The sequence below is a fragment of the Stenella coeruleoalba genome, assembly GCF_951394435.1.
Source record: "Stenella coeruleoalba genome assembly, chromosome: 5".
Lineage (NCBI taxonomy): Eukaryota > Metazoa > Chordata > Mammalia > Artiodactyla > Delphinidae > Stenella > Stenella coeruleoalba.
Window position 1 is genome coordinate 10,315,206 of NC_137150.1, and position 18,509 is coordinate 10,333,714.

The 18,509-nt window shown below is 38.9% G+C and overlaps 1 protein-coding gene across 4 annotated transcripts in view; it reads right to left on the reverse strand.

Moving 5' to 3' along the window:
- OXNAD1 (oxidoreductase NAD binding domain containing 1) overlaps positions 1-18,509 on the reverse strand; it is a 56,947-nt gene that overhangs the window by 8,141 nt on the left and 30,297 nt on the right. For all 4 annotated transcript variants that reach the window (XM_079921522.1, XM_079921520.1, XM_079921523.1 and 1 more), the window contains one exon: positions 9,211-9,352. In XM_079921522.1, the coding sequence (XP_079777648.1) occupies positions 9,211-9,352 (142 nt within the window). The remainder of the gene's footprint in view (positions 1-9,210; positions 9,353-18,509) is intronic.

An 18,509-nucleotide genomic window follows, 5' to 3' on the forward strand; every position in this document is an offset into this window, starting at 1 on the left:
CCAGAAAGTAGGCATAGAGGGAACCTTCCTCAACATAATAAAGGCCATATACAACAAGCCCACAGCAAACATCATTCTCAATGGCGAAAAACTGAAAGCATTTCTTCTAAGATCAGGAACAAGACAAAGATATCCACTCTCACCGCTATTATTCAACATAGTTGCAGGATACAAAATTAATGCACAGAAATCTCTTGCATTCCTATACATGAATGATGAAACATCTGAAAGAGAAATTAAGGAAACACTCCCATTTACCACTGCAACACAAAGAATAAAATATCTAGGAATAAACCTACCTAGGGAGACAAAAGACCTGTATGCAGAAAACTACAAGACACTGATGAAAGAAATTAAAGATGACACCAACAGATGAAGAGATATACCATGTTCTTAGATTGGAAGAATCAATATTGTGAAAATGACTATACTTCCCAAGCAACCTACAGATTCAATGCAATCCCTATCAAATTACCAATGGCATTTTTTTACAAAACTAGAAAAAATCTTAACATTTGTATGGAGACACAAAAGACCCCGAATAGCCAAAGAAGTCTTGAGGGAAAAAAACGGAGCTGGAAGAATCAGACTCCCTGACTTCAGACTATACTACAAAGCTACAGTAATCAAGACAATATGGTACTGGCACAAAAACAGAAACATAGATCAATGGAACAGGATAGAAAGCCCAGAGATATACCCATGCACCTATGGTCAACTAATCTATGACAAAGGAGACAAGGATATACAAGAGAAAAAACACTCTCTTCAATAAGTGGTGCTGGGAAAACTGGACAGCTCCATGTAGAAGAATGAAATTAGAACACTCCCTAACACCATACACAAAAATAAACTCAAAATGGATTAAAGACCTAAATGTAAGACCATACACTATAAAACTCTTAGAGGAAAACACAGGAAGAACATTCTATGACATAAATCATAGCAAGATCTTTTTTGATCCACCTCCTGGAGTAATCGAAATAAAAACAAAAATAAACAAATGGGACCTAATGAAACTTAAAAGCTTTTGCAAAGCAAAGGAAACTACAAACAAGACTAAAAGACAACCCTCAGAATGGGAGAAAATATTTGCAAACAAATCAACGGACACAGGATTAATCTCCAAAATATATAAACAGCTCATGCAGCTCAATATTAAAAAAACAAACGACCGAATCAAAAAATGGGCAGAAGACCTAAATAGACATTTCTCCAAAGAAGACATAGCGATGGCCAAGAAGCACATGAAAAGCTGCTCAATATCACTAATTATTAGAGAAATGCAAATCAAAACTACAATGAGGTATCACCTCACACCAGTTAGAATGGGCATCATGAGAAAAATCTACAAAGAACAAATGCTGCAGAGGGTGTGTAGAAAAGGGAACTCTCTTGCACTGTTGATGGGAATGTAAATTAATACAGCCACTATGGAAAACAGTATGGAGGTTCCTTAAAAAACTAAAATTAGAATTACCATATGACCCAGCAATCCCACTACTGGGCATATACCCAGAGAAAACCATAATTCAAAAAGACACATGTACCCCAATGTTCACTGCAGCACTATTTACAATAGCCAGGACATGGAAGCAACCTAAATGTCCATCGACAGACAAACGGATAAAGAAGATGTGGTACATATATACGATGGAATATTACTCAGCCATAAAAAGGAACAAAACTGGGTCATTTGTAGAGACATGGTAAGATCTAGAGACTGTCGTACAGAGTGAAGTAAGTCAGAAAGAGAAAAACAAATATAGCATATTAACGCATATATGTGGAACCTAGAAAGATGGTACAGATGAACCAGTTTGCAGGGCAGAAATTGAGACACACATGTAGAGAACAAACGTATGGACACCAAGGGGGGGAAAGCAGCGGGGCTGGGGGGTGGTGGTGGTGTGATGAATTGGGAGATTGGGATTGACATGTATACACTGACGTGTACAAAATGGATAACTAATAAGAACCTGCTGTAAAAAAAACAAAAACAGAGGGCTTCCCTGGTGGCACAGTGGTTGAGAGTCCGCCTGCCGATGCAGGGAACACGGGTTCATGCCCCAGTCCGGGAAGATCCCACATGCCACGGAGCGGCTGGGCCCGTGAGCCATGGCCACTGAGCCTGTGCATCCGGAGCCTGTGCTCCGCAATGGGAGAGGCCACAACAGTGAGAGGCCCACATACTGCCAAAAAAAACCCCCCAAAAAACCCAGAAACAAAAACAAGTCAAAGTATTGTTTGCCTGGATCTAACGTGGTCTGAATTTTCCAGAATGTCACTGCCATGTAGATTGTACGTTGTTGTGTCCAGAAATTTACCAAACATGTTCACTATTCTGGAGAACCACATCCCAGTGTACAGCACGTATGTGTGGTCATTCTGTTGCCAGGAAACACCTGCACCACCTGCATCTGTATACGTGTATTCACGGTGATCCTACACTGAGGAACAGCAAACTGCCTACCTCATTCTACCTTCTAGTTTAGACATGTCCCACCATTTATACACTGAAATACAGTCTTTGATTATGGATTACTTTCCTTTATTTCTCCTTTGTATTGTATTTAGAGAATTGTGTTATATTTTAAATGTATTTATTTAATGTATGTACCTATGTATATACTAACTTTGAATTTCATTTCAGAAATGAAAGGGGGCATTGGATCCAGCAGTGTTGAGAACCCTTAATTTGGATAAAAACACACTGATCTAGGAGTCAGAAAGCTAACTTTTAATCACAGCCCCTATGAAATCCAGCAAGTCCCTTCGCTCCTCTCAGCCTCTGCTGCCACACCTGGAAAATGGGTTCCAGCCCCTGTCCTGCTCAACCCCAGGGCCATTGTGGGCATTGCATGACACTGTGGGGGAACCCCTGCTGGCAGCAAGCACTACATGGAGGGTATTTTGGTCATGTGGCTGTCACAGAAGAAAAAACATAGGGGGTGCCTGCTTCCTTCTTCCCTGTCACCAAAAAACAGAACTTAGGAATAAAGAAATCATTTATACTAGGAGCATTCTTGACACAAGTCAACTGAGTAGACTCCCTCAGTTCAGGCACTTTCTGAAGACCAACCCTGAGCGCTCACCTGGTGCCTTGCCTGACAGGTGCACAGTAAGTACTTTTTGATATGAATTTAATTTGGGGCTCTACAACTTAAAGAACTAAACTTAGAGAAAATCTAAGAAAAAATGAGAATTATGTGAATTCACAGAACAGGTCCTTTTTGGTCAAGAACTGTTAAATGAATGGAAATCCTTTCTCTGAGGGGGAAAAAAAACCCCATCTGAACTATTTTAAAGATGCAGGAGATTTTTACATGAAGGATGGTACATGGGTTTTCATTTTTGACAGAAGAAATTAGCAGCAAGGGTGCATTCTTTTAGGAATAACTAAAATCTAGGAATTGCTACACTGTCTTCCAAAGTGCTTTAAAATGCTCTTCCCTTTCAAGTCTTGAAAACAGAAATCTGTGGAGGCTCTGTCTAATGATGACAGCGGAGTTAATCTCTCTCCCCTCCTCTCCTTCTTGCCTGTACATTTCTCTTTATCTCTAAGAATCTAAGAGTAAAAGAGACTAAGAAACAAGACAGAAATAATTCCCTCCAATGGTCACCTTCAGAGTGCTTAGTAATGACACCAAACAAAACCTTTAGGTTACTGTTTTTAGAAACCAGAGCATTTTCAACCCTTAAGTTGTCAAGAAAATACGTCCCAGAGAAAGATAATAATCAAGAAGCCTGTCGTCTCCTTAGTGACAAAATAATCTTCAGTAGATCTATCTCCTAATTTGCTAGCATCTGGAAAGAATCAAAAGCCATCTTTGTCTTTTGTTGATCAATAAAAACTGCCAGGGTAGCATGAACACGAGACTCAAAGTGCCGTAGAGTATAAAATGGAAGCGAGTAAAGGGACATTACCTTCAATTACATGGCAATGTATCTAATTTGGATATAGATTTTCTACTTCTGAAATAAACAACTTTTCCACTGCAACTGGCGCCCAGCACACAATAGCTGTCTACAACCCTTTACCGTACCAGGAGCTTGAGCCAAAGCAGAGAAAATAAAGGAAGACATTTATGGCACTTTATTCCATGTCCCAACACAGCAGCCTGCTGCCACCGAGACACTCACGTGCCTCTATTGTCCACTCTAATAGCTTAATAAGACAAATCCTCAGGAGGAAAACAGACACCTGAGAATGGTTCCAAGAAAAATCTGACTTCATAAAGGCTGTTTGCAACTCCCACTGGGCAAAGTGGAGCAGGCAATACAATTAGGATGTGCACTCAAGCAATGCCACTTGGAGATTTTCTACAGCCTCTTGGAATAAGTTCCTTCACTGAAATGCCAATGAGCCATGAAACCAAGCAGGGAGCTATGACCCAGGAACAGGTCCAGGTCACGTAGGCGGCCAACAACTGGAGGGGGCACGTGGCACTAGGAGCCCAGATGGCTAAGCTCCTTTTAGCACTGAGCTCGGGGCACATGGACACCTTGCTGGTCCCACCCTCAGGGCATACTTTAACAACTCAGGATGCAACCTGGAGATAGTGATGGAGGAAAATCCAAAGAGAATATAAAAAGGAATGAGATAGCAGAGGCCACACCAAAGGAAGGACTCAGAAGGTCGCAGGGTAGAAATGTGACAGGATACATTTACAATGGAAATGCTAAGGCAAGCAGCTAGAAATGTGTGTAAACAGATACAACCTGACATGTAAACCATAGGAAGAATATTTTTTATGCTGCTGTAGATTTAGAAATCTTTTATTTTTTACATTATCTTTACGGTAACAGTTTTTTGTTGTTGTACACTTCTATGAATTTTAACACAAACATAGAGAAGTGTAGCACCAAAATTGATACTGAACAGTTCCATCACCCCCCCAAAACTCCCCTATGCTATCCCTTTCTGCTCACACCCTTCCCCACCCTATCCCTTGTCAACCACGTTTCCATCACTGTATTTCTGCCTTCCAGATTGTGGCATACATGAGATGTATGGGACCTTTGAGACTGGCTTTTTTCACTCAACATAACACCCCTGAGATTCACCTGAGTTGTGTTGTGCATCAACAGTTGATCTGTTTTTACTGCTTAATTAACAAATACAGGTGGACCTGGGAGATACTGCAGGTTGGATTCCAGAACACAGCAATAAAGCGAGTACTACAATTAAGTGAGTCACAGCCATTGTTTGGTTGCTGTGCATATAATAGTTACATTTATAATGCATATAAAAGTTATGTTTACATTATACTTTAGTCTATTAAGTGTACAGTAGCATTATGTCTAAAAAAACCATGTACATACCTTAATTAAAAAATACTTTATACTACAAAGCTACAGTAATCAAAACAGTATGGTACTGGCACAAGACAGATCAATGGAACAGGACAGAAAGCCCAGAAATAAACCCACACACTTATGGTCAATTAATCTATGACAAAGGAGGCAAGAATAGACAATGGAGAAAAGACAGTCTCTTCACTAAGTGGTACGGGAAAAACTGGACAGCTACATGTAAAAGAATAAAATTAGAACATTCTCTAACATCATATAGAAAAACAAACTCAAAGTGGATTAAAGACCTAAATGTTAAGACCAGATACTATTAAACTCCTAGAGAAAAACATAGGCAGGACACTCTTTGACATAAATTTCAGCAATATTTTTTTTGGCTCCATCTCCTAGAGTAATGGAAACAAAAATAAACAAATGGGACCTAATTAAACTTAAAAGCTTTTGCACAACAAAGGAAACCATAAACAAAACAAAAAGACAACCTATGGACTGGGAGAAAATATTTGCAAACAATGCTACCAACAAGGGATTAACGCCCAAAATATACAAACAGCTCATACAGCTTAATATCAAAAAAAAACCCAATTAAAAAATGGGTAGAAGACCTAAACAGACATTTCTCCAAAGAAGACATACAGATGGCCAAAAGGAATATGAAATGATGCTCAATGTCATTAATTATTAGAGAAATGCAAATCAAAACGACTATGAGGTACCACCTCACTCCAGTCAGAATGGCCATCATCAAAAAATCTACAAATAAATGGTGGACAGGGTGTGGGGAAAGGCAACCTTCCAAACTGTTGGTAGAAAGGTAAATTGGTGCAGCCACTATAAAGAACAATATGGAGGTTCCTTAAAAAACTAAAAACAGACTTAGCATATGATCCATCAATCCTACTCCTGGGCACATATCTAGAGAAAACTCTAATTTGAAAAGATACATGCACCGCAAAGTTCATAGCAGACCTATTCACAATAGCCAAGACATGGAAACAACCTTATGTCCATCAACAGATGAATGGATAAAGAAGATGTGGTATATATATATATATGATGGAATAATACTCAGCCATAAAAAAGAATGAAATAATGCCATTTGAAGCTACATGGATAGACTTAGAGATTATCATACTAAGTGAAGTAAACGAGACAAAGACAAATATCATATATCACTTGTATGTGGAATCTAAAAAAATAATACAAAAAAACTTATTCACAAAACAGAAATAGACTCACAGGCATAGAAAACAAAATTACGGCCACCAAAGGGGAAAGCTGGGGAAGGGATAAATTAAGAGTTTGGGATTAACATACATATACTACTGCTATATATAAGACAGGTAAACAACAAGGACCTACTATATACTACAGGAAACTATATTCAATATCTTGTAATAACCTATAATGGGAAAGAATCTGAAAAAGAATATATATATATATGTATGTATATATATATATATATATACACACATACACACACACACATATATATGTATATAGTCACTTTGCTGTACATCTGAAACTAACATAACATTGTAAATTAACTATACTTTTTTTTTTTTTTTTTTAGCGGTACGTGGGCCTCTCACTGTTGTGGCCTCTCCCGTTGCAGAGCACAGGCTCCGGACGCGCAGGCTCAGTGGCCATGGCTCACGGGCCCAGCCGCTCCGTGACATGTGGGATCTTCCCAGACTGGGGCATGAACCTGTGTCCCCTGCATCGGCAGGTGGACTCTCAACCACTGCACCACCAGGGAAGCCCAACTATAATTTAAAAAATTTCTTCATATAAAGAAAACCTTTATTGTTAAAAAAAATGCTAACTATCATCTGACAAGGCAGGGTTGCCACAAACATTCAATTAGTAAAAGAACACAATTATTTGCAAAGTGCAGTAAAGTAAGGCGCAGTAAAACAAGGTCTGCCTGTATACTGTATGAATGTATTGATATCGCAGTTTATCCATTCACCTGCTGAGGGATGTTTTGGTTGTTTCTAGTTTTTGACAATTATGAATAGAACCACTAAAAACATTCATGTACAGGTTTTTATATGGACAATTCTTTTGTTTCTCTAGGATGAATACCCAGGAGTGGTACTGCTGGGTATTATGGTAAGTGTATATTTAGTTTCATATGGAATTGCCAAAATATTTTCCAGGATGGCTGTAGTATCTTGCTTTCCTTCTAACAATATAAGCAATATAAGAGTTCCAGTTTCTCCACATCATTGGCAGCACTTGGTATTGTCGATCTTTTAAATTTTAGTCATTCTAATAGGTCTGTAGAGGTATCCCACTATATATGGTTTTAATCTGCATTTCCCTAATGGTTAATGATGCTGACCATTGTTTCATTGCTTATTTGCCATCCTTATGTCCTTTTTAGGGAAGCATCTGTTCAATCCTTTGCCCATTTAAAAATTATGTTTGTTTTATTTTTGCTGCCTTTTGCAAGTTCTTTATATATTCTGGATATGAGTCCTTTGTTGGATATCTAATTTGCAAATACTTTCTCCTAGGCTGTGGCTTCTTTTTGAAAATTCTGTTATAGTGTATTTTGCAGAAAAAAAATTTTAATTTTGATTAAGTCCGATATATAAATCTTTCCTCTTAGGAATCTTGCTTTTGGTGTCATGTCTAAGAACCATCTGCCTACCCTGATGTTCAGAATATATCCAGTGTTTTCTTCTAAAACCTTTACTTAGACCTACAATATATTTTGAGTTACCTCTGAATATAAAGTATGAGATTTAAGTCAATGTTCCTTTTTTCTGCATATGGATAGACAACTATTCCAGCACTGTTTGTTGAAAAGGTTATCCTTTCTCCATTGAATTTCTTTAGCACCTGTCAAAAATCAAAAGGCCATATGTGTGCCGGTCTATTGAACTCTTTAATCTGTTCCATTGATCTATATGTCTATGCCTTCACCAATACCACACTGTTTTTATTACGGTAGCTTTATTTTAATCTTAAATTTGAGTAATGTGATGCCTCCCCTGTTAGTCTTCTTTTTCAAAACTGTTTTTGCTACCCTAGTTCCTTTGCTCTTCCATATAAATTTTAAAATCAGTTTATTTGTATCTACAATATTTGCAATATAGCACATTCCTTTTTGGTAAAGGGGATAAGCAAGTGCCTGAGATGGGATGGAGGTTGTTGGTAAATATAGAAGGCACACTCTAGAAGTGAAGGGGATGGCAGTTAAAAAAAAGATAAAGGTCAAAAACTAAGAAGACAAATAACTGATCTGTTCTTAGCTCACTCTTTGTTATCAGAGTTCTAGTAGGTAATGAACAGCAGCATAGGGTTGTGTTGAGGTCCATGATGAACAATGAATTATTAGCAGCAAATGTGGACTCCTTCTCAAAATCACATGTAAAGAGCTCTCCAGAGACTGAAATGGAGAGGCAGTGGCACCACAGGTTTAGCAGTGCTCAACTGGGCACGAGAAGTACGTAATCAGAGATTGTTTCCTCTCCAAATAATGAGAGAATGATTAGCTTAATTCTCTTCATTTAAGATGGTCAGGACAAAATAATCTGATTTATAGATTTACCAATTACAAGACACACACAGAGCCAATTTCCAAAAACGTACATATGAAGTAAAAATGTTTTAATCCTAAAGCAGCATTCAACTGAATACTGTTTGGTGACCCAGAAGGTATTTCAAGACCCCAAAGTATCTTTGCATCATCCTTAGTGCATCAAAAAGGTTCTGCTTCTTTAACCTTGCTACAGTCTGAATTCTGGATGGAGGGGAGCTCTTTGTGAGCTTCTACCCTTTTCATGCAAGCCTAGGTTTCTTAGGTGGATTAAGTGAGCTGAACACAAATTCTGTGGGAGACAGAGATCCCAGATCTCCCAGTTTAAACACAGGTTTGCTCACCTGATTGTGAATCCAGAGAGCAGGAGGGTGGTTTGTGTATTTCACTGCCAATTCTATCATTCTCTCTTGTTCTAGCAGTCTGGGGCTGGAGCATATTGAGAACCCACCAACCACAGAGACTCCTGGGATAAAGAAGTCAACCCTAAAAGGAAAGGCAAGTAAATGACTATTGTTGAAGCAATTTTAAAAGTGGGTAGTAAGGTAAACAAAACTGACAAACTAGACTAAGAAAAAAGGAGAAACAAATAAAATTACTAAAATCAAGAATGAATGATAGGACGTTATCACCAACCTCACCAAAAAAAAAAAAAAAGATTATAAAGGAATTCTATGAATAAGATAAAAAATTAGCTAACTCAGATGAAATGGACACATTCCTTGAAAGACACAAATTACCTAACTGGACTCAAGAAAAGAAAAAGAAACTGAAAATCTGAACAGACCCATAATAAGTAAATGGATTGAATTAGTAATTTTAAAACTTCCCACAAGAAAAGAATAGGTCCAGATGGCAGCACTGGTGAACTCTATCAAACATTTAATGAAGAATTAATGTTAATCTTTCACAAACACTTCCAAAAAACCCAGAAAAGAACACTTCCCAACTTATTCTATGAGGTCAGTTACCCTGATACCAAAACCAGACAAAGCTATCACAAGAAAAGGAACTATAGATCAACATCCCTTGTGAATATAGATGCAAAAACCCCAGGAATACAAGATTGGTTTAACATATGAAAATCAATCCAATGAAATAAACCCACTTAACAGAATAAAGGACAAACCCATGTGATCATCTCAATAGATGCAAAAATGGCATCTGACAAAATTCAATACCCTTACATAATAAAAATACTCAACAAACAAGGAATAAATGTGAACTTCCTCAACATGATAAAGGCAACTATAAAATATCTACAGCCAACATCATATTTAACCTTGAAAGGCCAAAAACCTCCCCACTAAGAACAGAAGCAAGACAAAGATGTCTGCTCTGACCACTTCTAATCAACACTGTACTAAAGGTTCTAGCCAAAGCAGTTAAGCAAGAAAATGAAATAAAAGGTATCCAGATTGGAGGGAAAGAAGTTGCAGATGACTTAATATTGTATATAGAAAATTCCAAGGAATTTACTATAAATATATTAGACTAATAAACAAGTTCAAATAAGGCTGCAGGATTTAAAATCAGTAATAAAAACCAATTTTACTTCTACACACTAGCAATGAACAATCTAAATGTGAAATTAAGAAAAATAATTCTATTTATAATAGAATAAAATAATAACTGGGAATAATCTTTAAAAGAAGTTTAAGATTTGTACACTGAAAACTACAAAACATTGTTGAAAAAAATCAAAGAAGATCTAAATAAACAGAAAGGCTTCTCATGCTCATGGACTAGAAGACCTAACACTGTTAAGATGGCATTAGTGCCCAAAGATCTACAGATTCAATACAATACCTATCAAACCCTAGCTGGTTTCTTTGCAGAAACTGACAAGTTGATCATAAAACTGATATGAAATTCAAGGAACCCAGAATCACAGAAGAATAAATTTGGAGGATTCATACCTTCTGATTTCAAAACTTATTATAAATCTACAGTAATGAGGACACTGTGTACTGGTGTAAGGACAGGCATATATATCAATGGCAAAGAACTGAGAATCCAGAAATAAACTCTCAGATTTATGGTCAACTGATTTTCAACAACAATACCAACACAATTCAATGGCAAAAGAATAGTCTTTTCAACAACTCGTGCTGGTTTTGTAGTAATCTATAAGGGAAAAGAACCTGAGAAAGAATATATATATATGTGTGTGTGTGTGTGTGTGTGTGTGTGTGTGTGTGTATACACATACACACACACACACACACACACATATATAAATAACTGAATCACTTTGCTGTACACCTGAAACTAACACAACATTGTAAATCAACTATACTTCAATTAAAACAAACAAACAACAAGTGGTGCTGGGACAACTGAATAGCCACACAAAAAGAATAAAGTTGGACCCTTACCTCACACCATATACAAACATTAACTCAGATCACAGACTTAAATATAAAAGCTAAAATTATAAACTCTTAGAAGACTTACACAGGAGTAACTCTTCATGGCAACAGATACTTAGAAATGACACTAAAACACAAAGGTCAAAGAAAAAATGGAGAAACTAGACTGCATACAATGAAAAACTTTGTGCCACAAATGATACCATCAAGAAAAAGATGACCCTCAGAATGGGAGAAAATATTTTCAAATCATGTATCTAATAAGGGACTTGGATACACATTATATAAAGAACTCTTAACAAGTCAGTAATAAAAAGACAACTCAAGTAAAAAATGGGCAAAGGATTTGTACAAACGTTTCTCCAAAGAAGATATACAAATGGTTAATAAGTACATGAAAAATCCTCAACATCATTAGTTATTAGGGAAAGGCAAATCAAAATCACAATGGGCTATCACTTCACACTCACTTGGATGGATGGCTAATCAAAAAGACAATATCAAGGATCAGAGAAATCAGAACCCTTACACATCGCTGATGGGAATGTAAAATGGTCTTGCCACTTTAGAAAACAATTTGGCAGTGCCTGAAAATGTTAAACATATGTGACCAGCAATTCCACTCCTAGGTATATACCGAAGAGAAAAAAAATATATATGTCCACTCAAAAGCATGTACATGAATGTTCACAGCAGCATTATTGATAATAGTCTAAAAGTCTCAAAATAATCTAACATTCATCAACTGATGAAGGCATAAACAAAATGTGGTACATCCACACGACGGAATTAAATACTGATCACATGCCACCACATCGATGAACAACAAAATTATGTTAAGTTAAAGAAACCAGTCACAAAAAAAGATCACATATTATATATTTCTATTGATATTAAATGTCCAGAAGAGGCAAATCTGCAAAGACAGAAAGTAGAACAGTGGTTGCCTAAGAGGGTGAGGATGGGGACTGAATGATAATTAGTGCAGAGTTTTTTTCTGGGATGATGAGAACATTCTAAAATTTGTCTGGGCTGATTGATCACTGTACAGTTCTGTGAATATACTAGAAATCACTGAATTGTACACTTTAAATGAGTGAATTTTATGATATGTAAAGTATATCTCAATAAAAGTTTTTAAAAAGTATGGGGAAAAAAATGGCAACAAACACTCTTTCACTGGCATTTGAAAAACTAAACAGGCTGATGCGGGCTCCTAAGTTCCAAGAGTCTCATTTTCCTTCTTCTCTTCTAACCATTCTCCTGTAGTCGAGAACTCTTGTGAGTTCTTCTACTGAATTGAATTCCATGCCACAGAAACTTTTTTTGGGGGGGGGGCAGGGGGGGTGATTCTAGGAAATGCAACAAATCTAGTCACATACCAAGGAAAGGGAAACTCTTTAGAAACTGGGACCACAGGAAATTCTCATCTCCATGTCCAGAAAACTCAAATATCCAATATAGCTGCTTCTCAGCCATCAAAGAGCAACAGTATTAAAAAAAAGCAATAGTATCATTTCCCTCCAGTTGCTTCCCTACCAGCAGGCTTACACGAAAAGCACTTGATGTTCTCTCCTGATTTGATCTATGTATGGCCTTAAAAGATGTTCTCTCCTCATCTCTGGCCTTAGATATCTGGTCATTTTTTTATAGTCTTAGAAAACCAGTTCTGGACTGGAAGTGCTCCAGAAAAGGTCCCCAGGCTGTTTTCGCATTTATTCACTTCCTTCTTTCCCATGAATATTCTAATTCCCCTTCCATTTCAGACAAGATACAAATTTTAAAAGACTATAGCTAACATTTATTAACACAGTTGCTATATGCTTTCAGAGAAGAGGTAAATGGCATCTCCATAGCTTCTGTGTTTAAAAAAATTAATCTCTGAGCTACTTTTGCTGCTTTATCTCCTGAACTATAGCACCCTCTGCTGCTTGATGTTGATAAAGACCTTTCTCTCAGGTGTCCCTCTTCTCTAGTAACTCTGGAAACCCTTTGCCTTTAAAAGGACTCCTTCATGAAATGCTACAGAAGAACCTCATCTGAATGGACTTAAGAAAATATGTACAATACGTATTTAATAAAACATCTTTCTAAGAAAGAATTAAGTTTTAAACACACAAGCGCGCGCACATGCACCCCTTTAAAAATGCCCTCTGCAGGATCAGCAACCAGATGAGTGAGTACGTGAAGAGCAGAGAGAAAAGACCTAATTCTGTAGTGAAGCGCACATATCCACATCCAATGTGACACACCAGGCAGCCCCATCCTGCCCCAGGGCCCAGCACAGAGCAGGCACACAAACCACAGCCGAACGACAATGCTTTAGCCGTCAGCTACCGTACTCGGCAAACGCGACAGACGGCATCTGCCCACCATGAACAGGCACTGGGGTTGGTGTTGCAGGTAAAGATGCAAGTATGTCTTGGTTCCTACCCTCAAAAAACTCCCAAGTGGGAGGAAAATTAACAAATAAACACGATTAATGGGGCTATGAAAAACTCTGCTTGGCAGAGAGAAAACGCTCATCATTTGAGATCTGTCTGGAAGTACCTGTACTTAGTATAGGTTTCTTCTTAGCTCCAACATATGTGATCCTGATTTTCTCAGGCAAATACTAATAAAGCTGCTGCTTTACTTAAAAAAAAAAAAACTTGCTTGGAGGGTGGGACGTGGGGTGGGGAGGCGAGGAAGAAGTAGTCAATTCCACTAGGGGTGGAGGAATTAGGAAGGACTTCACTGAGGAGTCCTGAAAGACAGTGCTCATCAGACAAGCAGTGGAGGAGGACACCATCTGAACAAAGATGCCAAGGAACGCAGCACTTCCTCAGCGTGGCCCTGCGAGTCAGGGCTGTGAGGCCGTCTCTATATACGTCTACAGCACAGCTGCCCTGCCAGCGGGTGGCGGGGGGAAGAGTCCTATTTCTCTAATCTTGCTCCTCTAATCACTTTCTTCTCAGTGTCCTCCTCCTCTTAGTACAGCCCAGTCACTTTCAAGCATAAAACCTTGTGTTATCTTGTACGAAGTCAGAGACACACCATTCTCTCTCCAAAAAACGCCTGGGCCTTGCTCGCCTGGGTGCGTTCTGTGCACAGCCCAGGTGCGGAGCACACACTGACTGTACACAAGGGACAGCATCACAGGGAGTGGAGCTGTACACTGGCCCACTCTTCGCAGGTCTGCTGCACTTCCAACAATAGCCTCACTGCAGGGGAACCGGCAGAGGAGCTAAGAGTTACAATCTGTCCCTTGGGCCTCACCAACACAGATGATCTAACTAACTGTGAAACACTGGCTACAACAAAAAAACAAAACAAACTCTGCCCGACATACCCCAAGACACAAAAATATTACTATTCCCTGTTTAAAGACATGGAAACGGAAGCTCAGAGCAAGAAGAAAGCCGCCCATATCATAGAGCCAGCAGGTAGAAAAGCAAGCCTTTGGGCCAGGCAGTCTGCAGAGCACAAGGCGTGTGACGCTATGATACAGCCTCCCAGGGGGACAGACCCAACACTGGTGATATTACCAAATCCATTCACTGATACGGTGCATGTAACACCCACCCTGAGTGATTTTATCTTGAGGCTCACAGGGAGACCCTATTTCTATGTATATCACCAGGGAAGGATGACATTTTTCTTATCAGATAACAGTTTGCAAACTTACAGTTTGCAAGTGCCAACACACTCACACGCACGCCATGGGAGCAGCAGTGTGATGAAGGCACAGGCTTTTTCTAATCAGGACGCTGGGGTCAGAGTCTTGGCACAACTCTGAGTTGGAGGCAGGGAGATAATTGTGTGCACAGGACACAAACACTTCCCCAGAAGGGAAATGTGGAAAGATAGATCATTACAATTAAAGTTTGCACTTTCAATGTAATAACTGCTAAACTAGTTTGGAAGGGTAAAAACGCTGCCCTCCCCCCTAAAACAGCCCAAATTCACTTAATATGTATCACTGAACATGTGCAAAGATTGCAGTAAATTGCTTCACAAGCGCAAATTATTGCAATCAGCATCTTGTTTTCTAGTTCTAAATTCAAAGGCAAACTATTAACACAAGACTGCTAACTCTTGCTATTATCACATTTGCTATTATCACACATCCTCCTTCTAACAAAACCACATTTCCAGATGGACTGCCAAAATTAGTCAAGTGACTCCTAAGAAAGACAACCAAGACTGACATGCCAGAAATTCATTTAGAAATGAATGCTTTATTTAAATAAAGGAAACAGACACCCAAACACACCTTTCCTAAGGAAATACAAGTTGCTTTATTTACAATTCAACTTGAATCCCAGCGCAGTGAGGCCATTTGCGGGAACAGTGGGACAGCTGGGCTGTTACACTGTCAGCGTACTGACCAGCTCTGAGTCCAGAGTGTGATGTGGGCTGGGCCCCATGGGGGATCCTGATAATAAATTCAGCAAAATATTTCAACTCAACCCAGACAAGTTATGAGGGATACAGGAATTCAGGCAAGAGGGTGGGCAGCTCTGTGACATACCTCGTTAGAACAACTAGTTTCAGACTGCTGTGTTTACTCTGCATTTGATATAAAGAAGACTGATTTTTAAAAATGGATCAACCCCCCAGCAACACATAACTGAAGCACAATAGATTACTGCAGTGCAATCTATTAGCAGCCATTCCTGAAGAACGTAATCAGAGTTGTCAGGTCCTCAGAACACAGCTAGCTGCTGTTTCAATCTGGAAAACTCAAGAAGTTCTGGGAAGTACTCCTTGGCATGAGCCCTCCCAAAGTCCACCATTAGCCCCACCAAAGAGCCAGGTAGGCTCCAGTGCTGGGTCGCCTCAGGCCAAACAACCAACAGGGAGGGAACCCCACCCCACCCATCAGCAGACAATCGGATTAAAGTTTTACTGAGCTCTACCCACCAGAGCAACACCCAGCTATACCCACCACCAGTCCCTCCCATCAGGAAGCGTGCACAAGTCTCTTAGATAGCCTCATCCACCAGAAGACAGACAGCAGAAGCAAGAACTACAATTCTGCAGCCTGTGGAATGAAAACCACATTAACAGAAAGATAGACAAGATGAAAACGCAGAGATGTACCAGATGAAGCAACAAGATAAAACCCCAGAAAAACAACTAAATGAAGTGGAGATAGGCAACCTTCCAGAAAAAGAACTCAGAATAAAGATAGTGAAGATGATCCAGGACCTTGGAAAAAGAATGGAGGCAAAGATCAAGAAGATGCAAGAAACGTTTAACAAAGACCTAGAAGAATTAAAGAACAAACACCTAGAAGAATTAAAGAACAAACAAATAGAGATGAACAATACAATAACTGAAATGAAAAATACACTAGAAGGAATCAATAGAATAACTGAGGCAGAAAAAAGGATAAGTGACCTGGAAGACAGAATGGTGGAATTCACTGCCACAGAGCAGAATAAAGAAAAGAGAATGAAAAGAAATGAAGAGAGCCTAAGAGACCTCTGGGACAACATTAAACATACCAACATTCGCATTATACGGGTCCCAGAAGAAGAAGAGAGAGAGAAAGGACCCGAGAAAATATTTGAAGAGATTATACACAAAAACTTTCCTAACATGGGAAAGGAAATAGCCACTCAAGTCTGGGAAGCGCAGAGAGTCACAGGCAGGATAAACCAAGGACAGACATGCCAAGACACATAGTAATCAAACTGAAAAAAATTAAAGACAAAGAAAAATTATTAAAAGAAACAAGAGAGGGGCTTCCCTGCTGGTGCAGTGGTTGAGAATCCGCCTGCCAATGCAGGGGACGTGGGTTTGAGCCCTGGTCCAGAAAGATCCCACATGCTGCAGAGCAACTAAGCTCGTGTGCCACAGCTACTGAGCCTGAACTCTAGAGCCCGCGAGCCACAACTACTGAAGCCCAAGTGCCTAGAGCCCATGCTCTGCAACAAGAGAAGCCAGCGCAGTGAGAAGCCTGTGCACCGCAACGAAGAAGAACCCCAGCTCACCACAACTAGAGAAAGTCGGCATGCAGCAATGAAGACGCAGCGCAAGCCAAAATAAATAAATAAATAGATAAATAAATAAATAAATTTATTTTAAAAAAAAAGCAACAAGGGAAAAAATGTCAAATAACACACAAGGGAACTCCCATGAGGTTAACAGCTGATCTCTCAGCAGAAACTCTACAAGCCAGAAGAGTGGCACGGTATATTTAAAGTGATGAAAGGGAAGAACCTACAACCAAGATTACTCTACCTGGCAAGGATCTCATTCAGATTCAATGGAGAAGTCAAAACCTTTACAGACAAGCAAAAGCTAAGAGAATTCAGCACCACCAAACCAGCTCTACAACAAATGCTAAAGGAACTTCTCTAAGTGGGAAACGCAAAAGAAAAGGATCTACAAAAACAAACCCAAAACAATTAAGAAAATAGTAATAGGAACATACATATTGATAATCACCTCAAATGTGAATGGATTAAATGCTCCAACCAAAAGACACAGGCTTGCTGAATGGATACAAAAAAAAACCTCCATATGTATGCTGTCTACAAGAGAGCCACTTCAGACCTAGGGACACATACAGACTGAAAGTGAGGGGATAGAAAAAGATACTACATGCAAATGGAAATCAAAAGAAAACTGGAGTAGCAATACTCATATCAGATAAAACAGACTTTAAAGAATGTTACAAGAGACAAGAAAGGACACTACATAATGATCAAGGGATCAATCCAAGAAGAAGCTATAATGATTATAAATATATATGCACCCAACATAGGAGCACCTCAATACGTAAGGCAAATGCTAACAGCTGTAAAAGAGGAAATCAACAGTAACACAATAATAGTGGGGGACAACTTTAACACCTCACTTACACCAATGGACAGATCATCCAAACAGAAAATTAATAAGGAAACACAAGCTTTAAGTGACACAACAGACCAGATAGATTTGATATTTATAGGACATTCCAACCGAAAACAGCAGATTACACTTTCTTCTCAAGTGCACACAGAACATTCTCCAGGATAGATCACATCTTGGGTCACAAACCAAGCCTCAGTAAATTTAAGAAAACTGAAATTGTATCAAGCATCTTTTCTGACCACAATGCTATGAGATTAGAAATCAATTACAGGGGCAAAAAACGTAAAAAACACAAACACATGGAGGCTAAACAATACATTACTAAATAACCAAGAGATCACTGAATATGATCATCTCCATAGATGCAGAAAAAGCTTTTGACAAAATCCAACACCCATTTATGATAAAAAACTCTCCAGAAAGTA